The following is a 22,138-nucleotide window of genomic DNA, read 5'->3' as shown; positions in this document are numbered from 1 at the left end:
ATCTGAGGGATTGGTGTTAGCAGGTAACCATTTGCAACCACATGTACACAAATGTGCCGGGCTCGGCACGGTATCAACAGAGTGTGGCTTCACATGGAATCCAGCTCTGCAGATGGGCTGACCACGGATTCCTCTCGCACTTATGAACCCGCTGTGCGAGGGCGGTGGGTGCCCTTGAGGGAGAGGCGGTAGTAGGAGCTGTGAGGATGTAAGCCCGCCAGTGTCTTTGTATGTTAGCGTTTTCCCAGAGTCTCTCTGTAGCGCTGAGTTTCAGCGTGTCTCTCTGTGTGTATGTCTCTGAGTCTCTGCCTCCTTGTGAGTGTCTCGCTCTTCTTAGCGGGGAGGGGATTGGTCACGCATGACTCATCTTGAACGGAGCGGGGCTCCAGCGGCAGGGCGGTCGTCGCCGCAGCTGGAAGGGGAGGAGGACGAAGAGGAGGAGGAGGAAGAGGAGGAGGAGGAGGAAGAGGAGGAGGAGGCAGCAGCGGCAGCCGCAAAGGCAGCTGCAGGGACCTCTCCAAGTTTGTCGGGACCTTCTTCGGAGGAGGCAGTGGCGCCGGCAGCCAGGGAGGCCGGGACTGCGTTCAGGCCGGGGGCGGGGGCTGAGGCTGGGCCCGGGGCTGCGGGGCCCGAGCCTCTGCTCTCCAGCTCTCTCAGCAGCCTCTGCCCCCAGGGCGCCCGAGGCCCCCCTCCGCGCCGCTCGCGGTGCCGTGCGCTCGCAGAGCCCTCCGCTTCCGTGCCGATGTACTGGAAGCATGAGAGCGCCGCCCCGGCACTGCCCGAGGGCTGCCGCTTGCCGGCGGAGGGCGGCCCCGCCACTGACCAGGTGAGCTAACTGGAGAGTGGGTGAGCCTCTACGGTCTCGGGGCCAGCGGGAACCAGATTCAGATCGGCCGGGCCCAGTGGCGGGCAGTAGCAGGGAGGAGGGGTGCTGGGTGAGCCCGAGGAGTGTGTGCCTGCGAGTGTGAGAGCGCGCGAGCGGGTGCGGGGGGGGGGGGTCGCGGAAAGCGGGAACACATTATGCAAATGTTGGAGGAATTTCTCAAAAAGCGATTTAGCAAAGACATAGGCGAATCAAGAGGAGGCGAGGCCAGTATTGTCCGTCTGAATAGGCGCTGATAGCGCCGATGCGCCAGGGGTTGTGCCGGCGCAACGCTGAGAATCCCGACGCCCGGCCGGTCCCGGGCGCTCCGAGAGTCTGGAGGGTTCTCTTTCATCCTCCAGGAGGCCGCTCTTTTCTCTTTTTTGGCCTCACTTCATTTGCCGATCTCGCCCTCTTTGGCTCCAGGCTTCCCTTGGACTGGCCCTTCCAAAGGCGTTTGAATCGGTGTCAATATCCCCGCTTCAATTTCGCGGCGCGCGTCGGGCGGGAGGGCGGATGCTCCCAGTGCTCTGGGTTTTATTTTTCTCAACCACCACCACTACCACAATCACCCCCATCTCCTTTTTATTTTCTTTCTTTCTCTGTTTTCTCCTTTTTGCATTTTGTGCCTAGAGTAGGAGAAGGGAGGGGTGAAGGGAGAAAAAAATTCGATTTTTAATTACTACCATTAAAAAATCAAATTTGCAATTCTTTGGGCGGCCTGATGGATCTCACTGATTGACAGTTGGAATTGACACTCTGGCTACCTCTTATCTTGGGCATTCACGACAATTTCTAATTGCAGGTAGTTTGTGTGTGTGCGTGTGTTTTTTTCCCCCCTCAGAGGCTTGGATTGCAAAGGAACTAAGCGATTACTTCAAGAGCCACGGGTTAAGTGCAGGGAGAGGGGGAGAGAGAGGGAAAAAACCCAATCCAAATTCAAATTGCTTCATTAGAGAGACACCGCTTTTGTGGGGAAGGGCTTTAAATGCCCACTACAAAGTTAGGACTCATTGTTCGCCGCCGGTTTATATAACAGGCGCGGGGAGGCGCTGGGTTCTGACAGCTCCGAGCCAGTTCATCAGCCGCCGTCGCCTGCATTCCCTCCCCCTCCCCCAGGTGATGGCCCAGCCAGGGTCCGGCTGCAAAGCGACCACCCGCTGTCTTGAAGGGACCGCGCCGCCTGCCATGGTGAGTCCTTTCGGCTCTGCTTTCGGCCCTGAGCTCCCCCAAGAACACAGGCCAGGGCATCTGTGGCTCAGCCTTCTGTCTATCAGCCTCTACCCCTGCGCTGGAGAATTGCCGATAGGAGCCGCCTCTCTTTGAACCTTGCTTTTTCTGGCCTGGAATGTGGTCTTTGGCTACTTTCTGCACCCAGGATACGCCGTGTTAAAAGTTGGGGGCCGCCCCTTCTTCTCCAATAGGTCCTTTCATTCTTGTCCTCCAGCCTAGGGCGAGACATCCCTGGCACATTTCGTTGCCAGTTGGTGCGCAAGGGAACCAGATTTGTTTTTACGGCAACTCTGGGTGTCCGACAGCGCGCTTCGCTTCCTCTTTCCCATTTTAGGCTCAGTCAGACACCGAGGCCCTGGCAGGCGCTCTCGACAAGGACGAAGGTCGAGCCTCCCCATGTACGCCCAGCACACCGTCTGTCTGCTCGCCACCTTCTGCCGCCTCTTCCGTACCGTCTGCCGGCAAGAATATCTGCTCCAGTTGCGGTCTCGAGATTCTGGACCGGTATCTGCTCAAGGTGAGTCAGGATAGGTGTTGCCTGCACGTCAGCGAGCGTGAACTGCAGCAAAGTCCTGGGGACCGTAGGGAAGCAACGCCCTTGCCAGGTCCATTTTATTTGGCGTCCTAGTTCAGCAGCTGATGTATTGCGCAGCTTTGGTCAAGTGTGGGAGGTCTCCTTTTGCCCTGCGTTTCAACTAGAAAATAGAAAGAGCGTATTTCAATTTCCTTGAGCCTCCGTATTATAGAAGAAAACTAGGCAAGCCATACGCCCCTTCTGAGCTTCGGTGTCTCTCTCTGTAAATGAGGTTGGGGAGGCTGGGGGGCGGGAGTGAAAGAGGCCCGCGCTGAGCCGACCCCCCCACCTCCGCCCCCTCCCCAGGTCAACAACCTCATCTGGCACGTGCGGTGCCTCGAGTGCTCCGTGTGTCGCACATCGCTGAGGCAGCAGAATAGCTGCTACATCAAGAACAAGGAAATCTACTGCAAGATGGACTACTTCAGGTAGGCTGCAGCGGTTGGGCCAGGAAGTGCTCGAGCACGCAGGTCTAGCACAGGCGTATCTAGGCTACTAGTGTGGCCTGTGTTCTCCGATTCCTGAGCACTGCCGTCCGGAGTGCACTACGTGGCTCGGGGCACTGGCTCAGCCCTCCTGCTCTGCAAGTCTGCTTAAACAGAAGGCTCCAGATAAAGAACCGGTACTAGCACGAATTCGGGTGGGCGATCTGCCTCGGGTTCCTTCAGTCTGATGGACCCGGTGTTGCGGTTCTGGCTCGGTCTGTGGTCTTTTCAGAGTCTCGGGTTCCAGTTGTGATTTGTCGAGCTTTGAGTCCGTGGTTCTGGCCGGGATGGGTCCGGCTCTTAGCCGCCATCCGTCTGCATCTCTAGCTTTAGTTACAACTTGAAAACAAGTTGTGTCGTGGCCTGTCCTGGGAGGGATCCTAAGTTAGGCTCGGGACTCTTGTTATAGCTTTGCTTGGCTCTCGGTTTGGGGCTCATATCTGCTCCAGCCCCAAGCGCCAACACCACATCTCCAACGCTAGCCCAGCTCCTTGGCACTTAGTCTTAGGCATCAACCTCGATATCTGCCTCTGCCTCAACTTATGCGGTGATCGCTTTTTGAATCTGGGTCATGACTAGGTCCCAGACTCCTGTTCCCTCCACTGCTCGGCCATCGTTTCTGTCCAGGCTTCAGCCCTGCCTAGGTTTAGGTTCTAGCTCTGGGCCCCCAGACCCGCTCTCGCTTTCAGAGCGCGGCGTTACATTCTACCTGGCTACACTCTGTGCTGCTGCGGTACCGAAAGCATGTTCCCTAGCGGCTTATGATCCATCGTTGCTGGTCTTCCCGCAGGGCCTTGATCTTTCAAACTCTTGCAGGCCCCTAGTTTGTAGGCACACAGCAGGCGCCTGCTGACCGGGCCACGGGGTTGAGGTCAAGGCAGTGCCCAGGGGCACGACGAAGGATTTGCCAGATCTAGGCAGGAAGTAGAGAATCTGCTGGAGAATGATGTGGAATTCGTTCCTCGGTGCAATGCCTTCTTTCAAATGCTTTCCGGAAGTGGATAAAGCTGCCCTATGATATACATTCCCCTACACACACACACACACACACACACACATACACATACACACACACACACACACACACACACACACACACACCCTTCTCTTTCAAGAGAAGTCCTGCCTGATTCAATCTTCCAGGGAGGACCTCGGTTCCTGAAAGCTTGTAAGTCAGGGAATGTGGTGGGTGGCCACCCTCAGACTCTTTGAACCTCCAGGGACCTGGAAAGAAGTCCTTGAACCTAGGGGAAGTTAGCAGCACGTGGGACTGCAGTTCTCCAAGAATCCAGAAGCAGCCTTTTCCTTCATGTTGTGGGTGGGGGTGCTCTGCCTGCCTGTCCTTCAGGGAGTCTATACAGTCTGGAATCTGCAGTGGTGCTGAAGACATGTCACTGAGCAGGGTCAGGGCATATGGACAGTGGGTATGTTCCGTTATAGAAAAACGTGTGCCTTGCTATTTGCATGTGAGCCATGAGAGCATAGGTCCTGCGTGTGACTATGGAAACTTTGTGCGTGCCCCACCCCCATGGTTCGCAAGGTGCTCAGGACAGGGGACACATCTGGATGGGGATGTGGGTGGGCAAGTTGGGGTAAGAGGATTGGGACTTCATTCTCCCCCAGGGGTAAAGGTGGGTGTGAAGGCAGAGCTTTCAACCGACCACTGCTGTGCATGTATGCCTTGTGTGGTGTGGAACAAAAGGATGAGCTCCTCTGTCTGATGTTTTATTGATTTAGTTTAGACAGAAAATGAATATTACAGCTGTTTTCTAGTCACCTTCTGCTCTAGGCCTAACTCCTATTAGGGAGAGGGGAGACAACTGTTTGGGACCCCTTTGAACAAGTCAGCTACCAGGGAGCTCAAGAACCCACCAAGCCAGTGTCTAGGCCTTGCATTATAGAATAATGGCTGGGCAGGTGCCTTCTTCTGGCTCTTCTGATGACAAGGGCCGGGATAATCTTACCAACCTTATCCTGTGTCGGAATTCCTTCCCATTTTCTACATGCTGACTTGAGACTCCTTGGATGTCATGCCCTCCAAAAGCTTGAAGGACTCACCAAAACTAGGCTCTCGATCCCATCATTTATAGCCCCCACCAATCCCCGTTCCACTGCGCTGGGGTGGTGGATGGCATGCACAGCCGACCTGAGCAGAGGCAGGAGACAGAGCTCTGTGAGGCTAATTATGACCTTGGGCAAGCCACAACATCTCTGCTCTGTTCCTTTCCTAAGATGGTCTCCTGAACTAAGGAGGCCAAGAGGGAGCAGTCTCCATAAAGGCTCATGAATGGCAGTGAATATGAATGCTTCAGTTATAGCCATTATGGCCGTTGGCAGGCTGGGTGCCAGTCTTGAACCTGTGCTGGCATTTCCCCAGCCTGTCCAGCTGGGCCATTTCTGGGAAGAGGTTCTGACTGATATCCCTTTTCCAATGACAGGCGATCTCAAAACAAAACCAGATCCTAAGTTAAGATAATAGCGTGAATAAAGCTCACTTTGCCCAAAAGCGAGGGTAGAGCTGGGAATTTTCTGATCCCTCCTCTCCCTGCCAGTCTCCATACAGGCACAATTCATCTCTGGCAGCCTCACCAGTAACACAAATAATAAAACCCACGACAGGGAGAGAGAAGGCTGTAGAGCACCAGGCAAGGACTATTGTCTGCATAAGCAGCAACATAGACTCTTCCCAGAGGGTTGAATAATGGTGTGTGGGAGGCAGAATTCCCCCTCAAGAACTGGGGCTAAGAGAAGGCCAGGCATGCTCCTCCAGGCCTCTGCTTCCTGAACCAGGGTCAAGGGTCTGATGGGGTGTGGACTTGAAGTATTCTGCCAAAGGGAGGCAAAAGCTTCCAACAGGGCAGAGGAGACCGGTGAGGAAGAGCATGCCCAGGGTCCCAAGGAGTGGACACTTTGGGTTCCCAAGAGTGTCTAGCCTCTGACCTTGTCCCCACAAAAGGGTTTTATCCCAGATTCTATCTCCTCTCTTCCCCTTCCCTAACATTATCTTGTAGATTTTTCTTCAGGCTCCATTGGCAGAGTGGAGTGTTGATGGCTCAGAAATTAGACAGAGGCCGGGAAGAAACTCCAAGTTTAGCAGGGAGAGAAGTTGCAAAGCATAGGGGGAATTGGGGAGTCTGCTGCTGCTTTGGACTTATTTCACTTGTGGGGGGCAGTTGGTTTCCCCCATGATATGCCCTTGGCTGGGTTTCTGGAGATTTTGGCCTCAGTTTTTCCGATAGCTTCTCCAGAGAGCTCACCAGCCATTGTGAGTTCAACTTGACCCTCCACTTCTCTGCTACTCCTGGCAAGATGTGGCTGAAATGCAAAATCACCAACAGGAAGTGAGGAAGTGGGGTTTGCTTTAATTGCTGTACTTTTTTGGTGGGGGGCTTGAAACTACCCCCAATACATGTGTTCCCCCTACACACACACACACACACACACACACACACTGAAGAAGATTTTGGTGTATGTGTGTGTGGAGGGGGGTCTCACATTCCTTTTTTGGAGCATTCATTTTTCCATTACCATCAACAAACACACCCCAGAGCAGCTCAGTGTGCCTACCTGCAGCTGTTGCCCCATGGTCTGCTTGCCCTCAAAGCACCTGTGGTCTCCTAGAACATTGTGCCCATTAGAGGCAAAGAAGACCAGTGTGCTAGAAGAAAAGCCCAGGGTCACCCAATGACTGGGAGCACACAGTGAGGCTACCTAACCTCTTATCTGTATTCTGTATCTCATTTAATCACGTGATCCACCCGGTATGAAACGTTAGGAGAGGGGAAACTAAAGCTCTGAGGAATAAGGTAGGCTCACTAATAAGTGGTAATCTCAGATTAAGCACTATAGCCACCTGGCTCTAAAACTTCTACCTCTAAGTGTCCCTATGCCTCTTCTACAGTCAAGATACAGCTGCCACTTTCTGCAATTGTAAGGCACATAGAACGGCAAAGACCTCTCTCTGCTATCGCCCTGATTCTCATCCAATTTTCCCGATTCACATAAAGAGCACCCACTATATGCTTGTATGGCCCCAGGGGCAGAACAGAAGTAATCTTTTCAGAAGTTGATAACTAGCAACTTTCCTGAGACCAAGGACCCTGGCCCTTATCCCTTTTCTCTTTGACAAAGGGAATGGGAAACAGAGAGTTATAGGGTTGCGGCTGAGAGCCCTCGTGATCCAGGGCTAACTGAAGTTCCTATTCTCTGCTTGGCTTACAACTCTTGGGGGTGGGGGAGGGGTGGGGGAGGCAGTCTTCTCTGGCTTTCCACCTTGACTCCAAGCTCTGTCTCTGGACTTCAGCCCCTTTCCTCAAAGCTAGGGTCCCAGGGGAGGCTAAGAGCCTGGACTCCAGCCCCTCACCACGTGCAGAGAGGCCCAGCAGCAACCAGCTGTTGGGGGACAGATGTGGGGGGGGGGGGATGGAGAGAGCTGGGAAAGAAGGAGCTTCGGGCCAGGACCTCCAGTCAGGCTTAGGCTGCTGTTTAACCTTTTAATTGCTGGTTCTACAGCCCTTTTCTTTTTAAGGGTTTTGATAGAAAGGACAGGAGGGGAGGTAAGAAGGGCTTCGCTTCCAATCCTCCCTGTTTACCTCAGGAAATCTATGGCTTTCTGTCTTGAACGTCTAAAACTCAAAATAAGTGATCTCCAGTTTCTTTCCGTCTTAAATGTAGGAGACCCCACCCTGAGCTTCGTTTCCCCACGTAGAAAAGAGCAATTTAGTAGGTGGGGAAAGGAATTCCAAAGGGCTCGGGTTTTTTTTTTTTTTTTTTTTTTAGAGGCTCCTTCACCCAACAAATATTACAAGCATCTTCAATGTGTCCAGGGGAAGTAGGTCTAGAAAACTGGAAAATGAGTCTGACCTGGTCAAGGGTGCAGTTCCGCCTACAAAACCGGCTAACCGGATTTCTGCTTTCCACTGTGGGGAGAGGGCAAGTTGGTATTCCTCTGTCCGGCACCTCTCCATCCTCAAAGCTCGTCAGGCCCTTTCCGTCTCCGCGCTGGAACCCTGGCGGAGACGCGCAAAAAATCCAGATCTCACAGCGTGGGTGAGGGTGTCAGTAGAATCATCCCCCAAACCTTTAGGCAACCCCTCCACAGCTCCCAAGCATCCCTTTCTTGAAGTTTCGTTGTCTTTGCCGCCGACGCTGATTTTCGCTGCTTCCGGAATAGAACGGCTGGATTCTCTCTCGAAGCCTGTTGGGCAGAAATTTGTAGGTTTGTCAGATTTGGATCGTAGCTTCCCGTCGCTCTTTCTTGAGGAGACTTTGTATCTTGGGACACAATGCATCTAAACACAGCCACCATTTCTCCATGGATCTAATTGGAGGAGGATGGTTTGGTTGACTGAGCCAATTTGTGGCGCTTCAGTTTAGGGCTGAAGACAGCATTTGAAGTTATGTGCAGAGGGTGTGAATGTTGCTGGCGAGTGGATTACTGGCGGCACTTACCCCGGAGCGAGGGGATGGGGGTACTATGACCTATCTCTGTAGGCACCAAAGCCGGTGAGTCCCGGGGAGACTGGGACCAGGATCCCATGGAGTCAAGTATGGGGATAGCGTGTGCTGGGTGCAGAGGACCATAGCCAAAGGCTGCTGCTCGGATTGCCAGCCCTTCCCTACTCTGCCTTTCCTCCATCTCCGATTGGCACTTCTCAGAATTTACTTCAGGAGTGGCCAGCATTAGACCAAGGTCAATACTGTCCCCCTCTGGGATGCCAGGTGTCCTCATTTCCATTCCTGCTGCTCCTAAGTCCTTCAGCACCTCGAGGGGACCTCAGCTCCCACCATGAACTCTGTGTTGTGTGGAATAAGTCAACTGCGGTTTTTGAATCTCTGACTCCAGGGGTGATAATAAGTTTTGGAGTCTGTACTTCACTGGTTCCAGCTAAGATAATGGGGTGCACTGAGCTGGGAGGGGTGTGCTTATCAGAAAGCAAAAGCTCTGGGAAAGGCTGATTGTTCCATCATCCCAAAGTACAAACAATAAAGCCTGCCTCCCATGGGTGGCCAGAAAGCGGTTTCATTGGGGCTACCACCAGCAGGACTGGGGGTGGGATATTGGCAAAGTCTCCATTTTCTGAGGGATTAGGAATAGAGACCACAAACTGTTCTAGACTCCCCCACAGAGAAGCCATGATTTCTGAGATCACGAAAAGCATCTACTTGGGTGGGGTAGGTGTTTGATTAGGCAAAGGGCTGAAGCTCAGCCTGAGCAAACCTAGAGGCGTGGGCAGGGTCTCTGGACTCCCTTTGTACCAGAGATTAATGTTGTGGAGTTTGTGAGAGAGTCCGAGGTGATGAATACGCTGCATTTTAGCATTTCCAACAGCCAATAACTTGAATTTGCCAAAACAGGCAATCCCATGGTGTGACTGGAGTGAACTGTGCTGGGCTGTTTATCCACACACAGCAGTGTGAGTGTGCTTTCCAGAGGAAAGGTGCTGGCCTTGGAGACAGAAACACAAATCCTTTGGGTATTCTTAACCCATCTCCAAGAATGCCAAGGACAGAAGGGGCAAGCCAAAGATCCAGACACTTAAAGACAGCATGATCAGTGCTGGTAGTGTGAGCAACAGAGGTAGGCTCTGGGGGAAGGGATAACCTGCCAAGGCCTGGGGCTGGGAAAAAGTTGGGGGTGGAGAGAACAACAAAGAACAACTGAACAACTGTGGCTTGTTCAGGGTGGGGGATACTGGAGATTAGGAAAGAGGTGGCCCGAGGAGGATGTGGTCTGTTGGGTTTTGTAAATCCGAAGCATCTTGGACTAGACCCCAAGGATAGCATGGAGCCACCAGAGACTTTAAAAGCAGGCCAGGGGACAGGATTCTGTGTTCATGCTAAAATGTTAGCTGCTGATGGCAGTGTGGATGATACATTGACACTAATCCTGGAAAGTAGGAGCGGAATGCAGATGGGGCAGAGAGAGGAGCCTGATGGGGACCAGGCCAGGAAAGACAGCAGTGGGGACGGTGAGAATGTAAGGGTCTGATATCCACGCTGGAGGGCTGGGTGGTTGCTGGTCCTGCTTCCTGGATAAGAGTGTGCACCAGAGGAGACAGGCTTAAGCAGGCTAGGTAGCACTTTAAGGGACTCCCAGCCTGGGATCCAGGCTGTAGCAGCCTAAAAGCCCCCTTGCAAATAGCAGAGAAAGAAGGGGAAGGGACAAACAGACATGCAGAATGAAAAGAAGACATAAGGGACAAGGGAACATTTGATCTAGACTTTTTTTCCCAATTAGTATTAGGATGTCATGGGCTCCAGAGTTCAGGACTGCTCGGGTTGACTGCAAGGCTCTAAACTCACAGTAGCAGTCATTGCTATGGTCATCTTCATAGCTCAGATCAAGGAAAATAAGAAGTAAAAGCAATTCAATGATCTGTGGGGTCTCAGAGTCAGTGAGTGCATGCAGATGTATCCTGAGGAAAGCTTCCTCTTTGGAGTCAGGCCTGCTAGGGTCCCTGTCCTTGTGTGGTGTGTGACTCAGCCTGCCCTAGGTCCTAGGTTCCTGATCTCCTCCTCTGCAAAATGAGAACTGAGACTAAACTCTGTGAAGCATTAGAATCTTGCAAGGCAGGCAATGCTCAAAACTTTCCCTGTTTTGTACTGTAGGGTTTTCCTAACACTCATAGAATATCATAATGAACAAATATACAAATGTTAAGTGATTGTTGTGGAATATTTGAGAGATTCAGTAAAGCAAGAAGAAAATAAAAATCTCGCTCTCAATCACTTCTTGATGGGACTTGGATGCACGGGAGTAAAGGATTCAAGTGTAGGGTAATTGTCACGTGAACCCAGGGCAGTGAGTGCCCTGAGCGATAGAGTGGGAGACTTTCTGAACTTTGTCCCCCCCTTTGTCCCGCAGCCGATTTGGAACCAAGTGCGCCCGATGCGGCAGACAAATCTATGCCAGTGACTGGGTGCGGCGGGCGCGCGGCAACGCCTACCACCTGGCCTGCTTCGCCTGCTTCTCCTGCAAGCGCCAGCTGTCCACCGGGGAGGAATTCGGCCTGGTTGAGGAGAAGGTGCTTTGCCGCATCCATTACGACACCATGATCGAGAACCTCAAGAGGGCCGCGGAGAATGGTACCCAACCCGTCCTACCCAGCACCTAGTCCCAGCCTTTCCCCTCCATCCCTAGCACCTAGGTATGGTCCGCACAGTTGTACCCGCTGAGCGGTCCTTGAAATATCTGAAAGTGGATTGGGGGGCGGGCGCGGGGAGGTTACACTTGGAGCATGCGCTCTGACTCTATCTTTTGTGTGGTCTCTACTGGTCCTTGCCTACAAGCGCATTGGCCTGTGGAGCACCCTACCCCACCTGCCAGCTATCTGGGCAGTCCTTTCCACGTCCTTATGGGTCACACGAAGCCAGAGGCTAAGGGTGGCTCATCCTGGATCAGGGGTTCTGAATATAAAGGTTTCAAAGGGACCTGTGGAGACAGGGCTCCACCATACAACGCCAACAGCTGAGGTTTCCCTTTTTCTCTAAGGGATTCTTCCTGCCCTACATCTGTGCAAGATATCTAGATGATGGTCTAGAATGTTCCTTGAATCTCCTCTGGCTCTGACATTAAGACCTTTCTAAGACAGATATCTCAGGATCAGGGTGAAAATCTTCCAGCATGCCAGGGGGGTTGGGGTGATGTATAAGGGGAAGTGGGGGACCCTAGTGGATCTGTGGGCAGAGACAGCATAGTTCTGCTCTCAATGTGGCTGGCTGTGTAAGTAAGTCCTTACAACACTTTTAGGAGCTTTGTGCTATCCGTAGCTAGGAAAGAGGCAGAGGTTATTTATGTCTAGAAGGTCTGCTAGGGCCCTAAAACCCAGTGTTTTAAAAATATCATAACATAGCACACTACACTATGATACTTCATCCCTATGCTCCAGACCCCTTCAACAGCCAGGAGACTCCTGAGATGTGCTTGTATCTGTGAGTTTCATTTTTCCCATCTTAAAAAAAAAAAAACAGGTACAGTAGCCCTTAAGCTGACTGATTTTCTTGGGATATTAATATTGCACAGCTCCTCTCAAGGAGCATGGACCTCCCTACCTCAATGTCTGGGTACCAGTGGAGGGCTAGTCAGGGACCAGCAGTTCCTGGCCATGGCCTCACCCAAGGTCATCACTTTCTCCTGCTGGGATCAGTAGCTAAATGGGGAGCAACTGAACTTGGGGCACATTGAAGTTTCCTGTAGTGCTGGACAAGTCGGCAGTGGAGCTGGGTTGGAAACTCGGGAGTCAGAACTTCCTCTACACCACGGTTAATCAGTAAACCACAGGCTCCTTTCACTCCTGGACCACCCAGGGCCACCCTTAGTCATGGTCTGCCGATGACATCCTATGCGGGACAGCTTGAACAGTTGGGGCTTCTGGTCACCCACCATCAGCATTAGCCATCGCTTTTAAACAAAACAACACACACATTCATTACAGAAAAATGAGGAGAGGTGGTTAAGAAAACTTCGAGATGTCGTTACTCCCTGTCTACATTCCCGGTTTGTTCTTTGTACATATAGTTCTTCCCTTCTGCATAGTTCTTCCCCCACTAAAATGATACAACATACTGTGAGCAGAGGTTATCCCTGAGTGGCAGAGTCACTGGTAACTTTCCCCTTCTCGGTGCTTGCCAGAGTTTTGGGCTTTTGATAAGAACAGTGTATATTTTTGTATTCAGAAAAATGAAGTATTAAAATGGGACTTATATCTGCTGGTTTACAATCATAGCTGCAAAAGTTCTATAAAACAGACAGTACCTAAGATATGTTCTAGTTAGTAAACCATACTTTGGAGAAGGTAAAACGTAATTCTTTTAAATACTTCAAAAGTTGCTGGGCGTGGTGGCACACACTTCCAGCACTCAGGAGGCAGAGGCAGGTGGATCTACATGAGTTAGAGACCAGCCTGGTCTAAGGAGAGAGTTCCAGGACAGCCAGGGCTACACAGAGAAACTCTGCCTCCAAACACCAATAATAATAATAATAGATAAATGAAATAAAGAAAGAAAAGAAAAGAAAAGAAAAAGGCACTGAAATACCGAAAGTAAAAAGTCCCCACAGTGATACTCTTGGAGGTAGGCCACTGGAACTACTGGAACCTTCCCACCTCTTCCCTTCCCATTGTTTCTGTGAAATTGGGAGTATAGCTTCTGCAACTGCATGCTTTTGCTTTTATCTCCACCTTGGTTTCCCTCCAGTTTACCTAGGAGGGACGACAGGGTCAGACAGGCTCCAGATCTGAGATAGAGAATCTGGTGCTCCCACTCAGGAGTTTCTTCTTTCTGAGCCTTAGTTTTCTCTCTTAAAAAATAAAAAGGCGATTAGTATTGAGAAGAGCTCTAGGCTGGGGACTATGACCTTGGGATCCCAGCGCCCAGCCACCTCGCTCCTGACCCTTCCAGGGACAAGCTCCCCCCACCCGGTCCTTTCCAGGCTGCCACTAGAAGAGATGGGGACGCGTGGTCAGCCGCTTCTGTCGCCCCCCAGGGAACGGTCTCACGTTGGAGGGGGCAGTGCCCTCGGAACAGGACAGTCAGCCCAAGCCGGCCAAGCGCGCGCGGACGTCTTTCACCGCAGAGCAATTGCAGGTGAAAACCCCGACCCTTCCGCTAGCCCGGAGACGAGTGGGCGGGGCCTCGGAGTGGGCGTGGCTGTGTGGGACTGGTGACTCCACCGCCCCGCGGTGAGGCCGTGCGGGCAGAACTGCCTGGGGCGTGGCCTCGGGCCCCGAGCCTCTGATTGGGCTGAGGTCTCAGAGCCCTCGTGTGCTCCGCAGGTCATGCAGGCTCAGTTCGCGCAGGACAACAACCCCGACGCGCAGACGCTGCAGAAGCTGGCGGACATGACGGGCCTCAGCCGCAGGGTCATCCAGGTGGGGCTCCAGGGTCTCGGCCTTCAGGTCTGGGGCGGGCCTCGGGGCGAGCGCTGGAGCTCGTAGCGGAGGGTCGCGGGTGCACGTGGCCGACCCTCTCCAGTGTGGCCTAGGTCCCCTGGCGGCGCGGCTGACCCTTTTCCGCGATTGCTGAGACTGCGGAGGCTGTCGTTCCAGGTGTGGTTTCAGAACTGCCGAGCGCGTCATAAAAAACATACACCGCAGCACCCGGTGCCGCCCTCAGGGGCGCCCCCATCCCGCCTCCCCTCCGCCCTGTCCGACGACATCCACTACTCTCCGTTCAGCAGCCCCGAAAGGGCGCGAATGGTTACCCTGCACGGCTACATCGAGAGTAAGTGATAGCGATTCTGGGGCCGCCAGGCCTGTGGGGAAGGGGACGCTGAGAAGTGCTCCTCGGTTTGTTGGCGGGGTGGGGGTGGGGGATCTGAAGACTAGTGGATAAAGATGTGGGGGGTGGGTGTCAATTTCTCGCTCTTCCTTAGTGGGTCCGGCCCTTGGTAGAGGGAATAAATAGTAAAACTTCAAGCAGCCACTGAGTATGTGCGTGGGATGGGGCAGGAACCTGCGTTCTGACGAGCAAGACAGCCTATAGGAAAGATGCCAGGTGGGAGTGTGTGGGGATGCTGGAGCCAGAGGAGCATTGCCTCTAAGCAAGCTGAGCTCCGAAGGATGGGCTAGACTTACTGAGGAACATACAATGGGGAACTCAAAGTGGGCAAACCCTGGCTCAAAGGGCATCCTGGCATGGGTGCATTTGGGGAGCTGAGGCCAGGATGGCATGACCACCCAGGGCTGTGAGGCCTTTGGACAAGTCGCAGACGCTCCTCCAACCCTTCCGTTTCCTCATCTGTGAACTAGAATAGCAATACTGCCTGTCAAGGATGTTGAGAATTTAGTGACATGGGCATCCATCAAATGTGTACTCTGAGTGCCTCCTGTGTTCTTAGCACTGAGATAGAAGAGTCAGTAAATAGGTCAGAATTGCACTGCTCCTGGGACTCACATCCCAGTGACGAGGGACAAATATCTCTATCTCAGTCTGCCCCTCTCTTCCTCCTCCCTCCTTCCTGGAGTCCATGTGGGCAGGCAGGATAGCAAGTAGTCCCAATAGGGACAGTAAAGGTAGGATGTGGGTGGGCGGTGAGCACCAGAGGGTGGGTGGGTCATGGCGAAACGATCTTGAAGCTGGAAGCTGAATGAGTGAAGGTATGGACTGGATTTCTGAGAGCCAAGCAGTCACTGAGAGCCAAGTGAATCTGCTACTGAGCTGGTGCTTATTACAGAGTCTCTTTCCCTTTGGGGTCATTTCCTCAAGCTGGGTATGACCAAAAAAAAAAAAAAAAAAAAGGTATACACACGCATACTCTCAAGCAATCATCTGTGAACTCCAACTAAAGGGGGAAAGACAGGACCAAACTCTTGCTTAGAGAGCACCTGCCTTGTGCCCGAGGCGATGCCTTCCGAGGCTCTGAAGATCATTGGTCATTATTCCATTACACAGACTAGGAAACCAAAGGGGCGACTGTTAAGTTCCAGGAACTCGAATGACTGAGTGTGGACTGTGGCATTGTAACTGCCTGGGATTGAGCTACAAAGCTCCTTCCTAGCTTGGGGACACTGGGCAAATTTCTTAGCTTCCTGGATTGCTAGACAGTTTCTTCATTCCTTAAAACTGGGGCAGTGAAAGCCGGGCGGTGTTGGCGCACGCCTTTAATCCCAGCACTCGGGAGGCAGAGGCAGGCAGATCTCTGTGAGTTCGAGGCCAGCCTGGTTCCCGGACAGGAACCAAAAGCTACGGAGAAACCCTGTCTCGAAAAATCAAAAAAAAAAAAAAAAAAAAAAAACCAAACTGGGGCAGTGAGAGTGCCCCCTCAAAGCAGTGCTGTGGGCAACACTGAGATAGCTGACTTAATGGCCCCATTAGCTGTACAGGCTAAGCATCCGCTGCTTTGGGATGCAAGGGGCAGAGCCTTCTATGCTGTGCCAGGCTGCCAGCTGGCACTGTCTCGGGACAGTTCCATTTCTGAACCTTCTCACCAGGAGGGACACTTTCTCCCTTTTGTTTCTAAACAATGACTTAATGTCCAGCCTGAATAACACCTATTAAACACTTGCTGAAGGTGCCAAAGACTAGGGACTCTCTTGGCAGCCAGCTAACACTTGGTGTAGAGCGGTAACGGGTCTAGGTGACTTCTGTCGGGAGTGGATCAGGACTCTGTTCATGTATTATGCTGATCAAGCCTAGATTTGTCTTTGATTCTAGAGGAGTCAGGACATGCGCACCTCTGCTGCGTGACCAAAGGACAACCTAGCCGTTTGCTTTGCCGTGAACTGAAGACAAGAAGTCTTGGGTTTTCTAAAATGTTAAAACTGTGAACTTAGAGGGTTTAGAAGTGGACCCAAGCAGGAGTGGGTGGGGTGCCTTTCCATTGACAGTCAACTAAATTCAGTGCTTAGAATCTAATTTAAATAATTTAAAAAAACCGTTGGAACCAGATTCCAGAAAATGTACAGACACAGTTATTTGAGTAATTTGAAGCTGTTCAAAAATGCCTTGTAAGAATTAAATAGGATTGCCTTACCCTGCAGAGGAGAGAATGGTGTCTCAGGCACAGCAACTTGGCCCAGCTGACTTATCGCTTGCAAGTGTCTGTTTAGGCGTCATTGTGAGCAGGCAGGGCAGTCTGCAGAAGAGACAGGCAAATGAATGCCTCGCTATAGTGGTAAGCAGGCTGAAATGCGTGAGAGATTTGGAACAGAACCAATAATAAACTTTTCTCAACAGTTTTAGATATTGGAATAGGGTACGGAAGTTCATTCAACCAACATTTAAAGAATACCTCGCAGGATTGGGGAGATCACTCAGCAGTTAACGGTATTGGCTGCTCTTTAGGAGGATAAGGGTACCAGCTGGAGAGATGGCTCAGAATTTGAGATCACTGGCTGATCTTCCAGAAGACCCTAGTTTAGTTTTCTAGCACCCACATGGCAACTCACAACTGTCTGTAACTCCAAGATCTGACACCCTTGCACAGACACACTTAAAGGCAAAACACCAATGCAGATAAAATAAAAATAAATTTTTTAAAAAGAGGATAAGGGTTTGATTTCCAAAACTCACACAGCAGCTCAGTACTGTCTGTAACTCCAGTTCCTCCATGGGCACAAGCACATGCAAGTAGTGCACAGACATACATGCAGGCCAGGCACCTATATGCATAAGCTGAAATAAGAAAAGAGTGCCTTGTATATTCTATGCCCCATCCTAGGTACCTGAAAGCCAGTAAGGTCAGGTGTGCATGGGGGAATGTCATAGAGCTTGCATTCTAGTTGATGAAGAGACAGTATTAAAAAAACAATGAAATTATATGTAAGTTGGGTGACTAGGGCTAGTCAAGAAAAAAATGAAGTGCAGTCAAGAAAAAAAAAAAAAAAGAAAGACAGGCCTGTTTGTTGGGGCTGCAGTTATAAGCAGAGCAGTGAGGACAGGATCATAACCTGCCCTTGTTGACGCTCTGGAAATCACAATGTGTGGGTGAGGATCTGAATAGATGGGTACATCCTCTTTGCAGGAGGGCCTCCGGACATTCTTATAGGAATGTTGACTTTCCAGTGAGCTGGGCTGTAGCACAGCAGAGTCCTACACGTACATAGCATTGCAGCCGACTCATTTGGGACAGTTCCCAGAGCCCCTCAGGTGGCAAGCAACAGAGCTAGAGCCCTGAGTTAATGATCAGGCATGAGCTTTCTGAGCACACAACAGGTGGGGATCCTGTGTGGTGCCTGGGGAATGGGCTCCAAGGCATCCTCTCATCCACAGGTCAGGTACAGTGCGGGCAGGTGCACTGCCGACTGCCTTACACCGCGCCCCCTGTCCACCTCAAAGCCGATATGGATGGGCCGCTCTCCAACCGGGGTGAGAAGGTAAATGGAGCCTGGCTGTTCCTGGTGGGTCAGAGCCTTCCTGCTGGGAATGGGTTTCTGGCAATATTCCCTGTGACTGAATGGGTACCATGCCATGCTGTGGCAGATCACTCAGGCCCCCAGTGTGTCCCCAAGGCAGTCATCAGAGCAGCTTGTGGTGTGTTTCATGTGCTTGACTTCTCTGAAGTCGTCCTTGTAGCCCTGTCCCACCCACTGGCAGCGAAACTGTCTTATTTACCTACTCTGAATTTACTCATGGAGGTTCTGGAGAGGGTTTCTGTCCTACACCGTTCCACTTCCTGTTTTGTATCCCTTTTTTCTGCCTGTTGGCAGTACCTAGTTGTCTAGGGCCGGAGGAAGCTCATTCCCCCTGGGAATGACAGGTGAAAGGAGCTAGGTCTACTTTAGATGTAACCAGCAGTGGGTAGGAACATCATCTCTAATAGTCCTCAAGGCCGTTATCCCCAGCAGCTCCTTATTTCAGCGCTCCCAGGAAGAGAAGCCCACATGTGACCCAGGGTCCACTGGCAGGGCCTTCTCTGTAGTAGCGAAGCTTTGTTCACTCCAGGATTAATACTGAATTTAGTGAAGGGTGCACAGATGTCGCTCAGTCTCGTGGCTTGGTTTAATCTTATCCACAGGTGAAAGTAGCTAGGTCTACTTTAGATGTAACCAGCAGTGGGTAGGGACATCGTCTCTAATAGTCCTCAAGGCTGTTATCCCCAAGCAGCTCCTTATTTCAGACATGGAGAGCCAGAGGCTCAGAGCCTGGGTGAGGGGAAAGTGGTGAGAAACAAAGCCCTAAGGATGCTAGGTGGGGACCTTGGGTTTTAGCAGGCATCTGGGTGATGGTGGTCCTCAGTGGAACTGGGTAGGGTGATCACGGGGGAAGCAGGAAGCTCTTGGTGTGCCTGGGAATCCCAGAGGCATCTTGGGAAGGTGCTGATCCTCAAACCAGGGGGAATGAGCGCTGGAGGCTGGCATGAGTGGTGCTTGGGGAAGAGAACACTCCTGAGGAAAGGTTTTCCTCACTGCTTTCTGAAACCTGCTGTGCGCAGGGCTTCCTAGGAGGTGGGCGCCATGGGGCAGGGGCTGGAGGGTGGGGGTCCAGATGGCCCAGCAGGACGGTATAGTAGCATTGCATGAGACTCTGGTGAGCAAGCTCCAGGAGGATGAGAGCTGCTGACTGTGGAGCCTAGCACTCTGTACCTTTATAAAGTTAGCACTTTATAACCTTGAGGTTAGCACTTTATACTGGCTGACATCTCCCAGCTGCCTTTGGTGTGGGCATGGCCTTCTCTTTTCCTTTCTTTTTGGCGTTTTGTTTTTGTTTTTTGAGACAGAGTTTCTTTGTGTAGCCTTGGTTGTTCTGGCGCTCACTCCATAGACCAGGCTGGCCTTGAACTAATTCACCGAGACCCGCTTGACTCTGCCTCCTGAGTGCTGACTTGAAGCTGTACTTGACCCTGGGACTGCACAGGGAGAGCACATAACCTCTGCCCTCAAGGGCTCTGTGGTATAGATAGGTTTTGGGCAGTTACATTGTAGGGTGATGGAGCAGACAGAATGGGGAGCAAACGTGACCCCAGAAGATTCAGAAGGGGGAGTGACAAGCTCAAGGGGAGAGGCAGGGAAGAGAAGGGCATCCATGTCAAAAGAGCAGCTGGTCCAAAGGCATGGAAAAGACAGAGCTAGAAGGACCGCTGGTGCTCATTGTGGTTGAGGCCCAGGAAGGTAGGTGAACTGGTAGAGGCCCAGTCCCTGGAGAGAAGGGTTTGAGTCAGGAGCTGCAGCAGTGCACAGGGTTGAGCTCAGAGGAAAGCCTTTGTTTCTCATATGCTGAGCTGAGCTGTGGTTGTGTCCGGTTCAGTTTGAAAGATGAGCCAGGCTGGGTGATGGCAGCTTGGCTCTAGGTTCTTGGCCTCTGGGTTTGTTTGTTGAGCCAGAATCCCTCGCTCTGGGCTGTGTCCCCAGTTTTGTAGCCAGAAGCTCTGTGGTACAGTGTGTGTCCTTCCTTCATGACCTATTACCCTCTTGCTGTCGGGCCTGCTTGCCAGCTCCTGAGCACCTCTGCTAGCCACAGCTGCTCATGCATGTGCGTGCAGTCTGCCGGCTACACATGTAGGGCGGGACAGATGACAATTTTAGCTTTCTCCCAAGTCCTTCTGGGAAACCTCTGAGGATACCAGAGTCTCCTTGGTGCTGGTTCACTTGTTCACACTAGTGCTGGCAGCCAGGCAGTGGGGCTCACGCCTTTAATCCCAGCACTTGGGAGGCAGAGGCAGGTGGATGTATGTGAGCTCAAGACCAATCTGGTCTACAGAGAGAGTTCCAGGATAGCCAGGGCTGCAAAGAGAAACCTTGTCTTGAAAAATAAAAGCCAAAAATTAATTAAAAAAAAAGGACTAATGCTGTCCTGGCCAGCCCTGATCACTGGAGCACCTTGGAGCTTTCTATGTCCACGACAACATCATTTGGCCCCACATACCTTTTAAGTTCCGAGAACTACATTTCTTCCTGGTCATATACCCTGATCCCATAGCTCTAGCATGTAGAATGGTCTTAGAAGTCAGGGTTGGTTGGCCTCCATTAGGTGGAAGGAATGCGACCTGCAGAGAAAGGTCTGACCAGAGTTATTTCCTAATAGGAGCTCAAAGCCAGGGGTCTGAAGTTTAGGCCCAGAGGAATGCTGTGTCCGGGGCTGGGTGAAGCATAGAGTATGACCTTCTGAAGTCAGGTGACCCAGAGTCCCAGATCAGCCACCTCCTCCCCAGAAGACCTTGAAGTACAATTAGCTTCTTGCGACTTGAGTTTCTGCCTCTGCTAAATGGGGCTGTAATCATTTCTGCCATCCTACGATGCTGTAGAAACGGGAGGCAGTGTGTGTGAAGAGCCCACACAGGTGCCTGGTGCACAGAAGGTACTCAGCAGCTCTTGCTTATCAACATCTTCTCAGTGCTCCCCTACATGTGGGAGATATGGATGCCTGAAACTGTGACATGATGAGGCTCAATTCATAATTGGGCAAGTCAGAGATTAATAAAATGGCAAATAATAGAACAGTCACAATATGCTGTGTATCTGTGCTGCTTTGTTCCTGGGGTCCAGAGAAGAGCACACAGTGGCTCTCCGCTGCTGCTCTTGCTCAAGAGACTTTGCCATCCCGACTTACACATGAGGAAACGGGCTAGGAGAAGGGAAGTGAGCTGCCCAAGGTCTCACAGGAAGTAAATTGAGGGATGGGGTTTAAGCTCAGGTCTAAGCTCTGGAACCCCACCATTGTTCTCCAGGCCTTGAGGTCCCCTGTGCTGCTTGGTGGGAAACGCACCAGCTCAGCCACTTGTGTTGCCCTTCTCTTGCAGGTCATCCTTTTTCAGTATTAACTCTACCGGCACTTGCGCATCTGTCCATGGGCACCGCACAGCTGCCCCTCAGCCGCTGAGATCAGCATCCAGCTGTGGCCAGGGATCCACCTCTGCATACACTCTCACCCACTGCCATCCTGCCCTCTGCCAGTGGTCACCCCAGCCCAGGCCCGGTCTTTCCCTCCCCTGCCAAGAACCAGAACCCACCAGGAGCAGCAGAGACCTCTTTGAGAAGGCAGGTTCCCAGAAATGTGGCATCAGCCTGAAAACAAGCAGCCTGCCCTTCCTCATCAAACAGGAATCATCGCTAACGTCAGCTGATCACAGCAGCAATGGCAAACTGAGTCGCGAGTCACCAACAGTCTCCTACTTCACAGGTTTTCTTCCCCCCACATTGGCCTTTATTTACTACTTTCTTAGAACCATCTCTAAATTCTGAATAGCCAGCAACCCCCAACATTATATACTCTGTTGCTTTTGTCTGGAAAACTCTACAGTGTTTGTGGGATGTCCCCAAAGAAAAGCTATGTTCTAATTTTATCATTTCCATCTGTCTGGTTATGTCAAGTTAACTCAGAAAAAGAAGAGATCCTGACCAACCCTGAGAGGCCCAGTAGGGCGGAGATGGAGGCCTGCCCAGATGAAGAGGCAGAGGGGCAGGCAGGGGTGGATGCCAGAGAACACCCCCCATTGGCATGGAGGAGTGGGACTGGGTACACTGGACTTGGTGGGGTGCTAACCATTTCAGCTACTCAGCAGGAGTCAAGGCAAGGATGTGTACCATCTGCATAGTGACACTGCTG

General features: G+C 51.9%; 1 protein-coding gene across 5 annotated transcripts; it reads left to right on the top strand.

Moving 5' to 3' along the window:
• Positions 1–498: 498 nt before the first annotated feature.
• On the top strand, positions 499–21,787 carry Lhx6 (LIM homeobox 6). Of its 5 annotated transcripts, XM_050126809.1 has the most exons (10): positions 499–826; positions 1,982–2,053; positions 2,430–2,612; positions 2,976–3,097; positions 11,022–11,242; positions 13,641–13,741; positions 13,930–14,025; positions 14,203–14,377; positions 17,867–17,970; positions 21,333–21,494. In XM_050126809.1, the coding sequence occupies exons 1-10, from the start codon at positions 743–745 to the stop codon at positions 21,351–21,353; spliced, it is 1,179 nt and encodes a 392-aa protein (XP_049982766.1). In that variant the 5' UTR covers positions 499–742; the 3' UTR covers positions 21,354–21,494. The 5 variants fall into 5 exon arrangements, with proteins under 5 accessions (XP_049982766.1, XP_049982763.1, XP_049982765.1 ...); XM_050126806.1 differs by lacking the exon at positions 14,203–14,377 and having other exon boundaries at positions 21,333–21,787; XM_050126808.1 differs by lacking the exon at positions 14,203–14,377 and having other exon boundaries at positions 1,902–2,053; positions 21,333–21,787.
• Positions 21,788–22,138: the final 351 nt, after the last annotated feature.

This window comes from Alexandromys fortis, unplaced genomic scaffold (assembly GCF_014885135.2).
Source record: "Alexandromys fortis isolate MF-2015 unplaced genomic scaffold, M_Fortis_MF-2015_v1.1 scaffold_268, whole genome shotgun sequence".
Lineage (NCBI taxonomy): Eukaryota > Metazoa > Chordata > Mammalia > Rodentia > Cricetidae > Alexandromys > Alexandromys fortis.
Note: the sequence above shows the minus strand (reverse complement) of the source record. Positions and strands in the feature narration are given on the sequence as shown.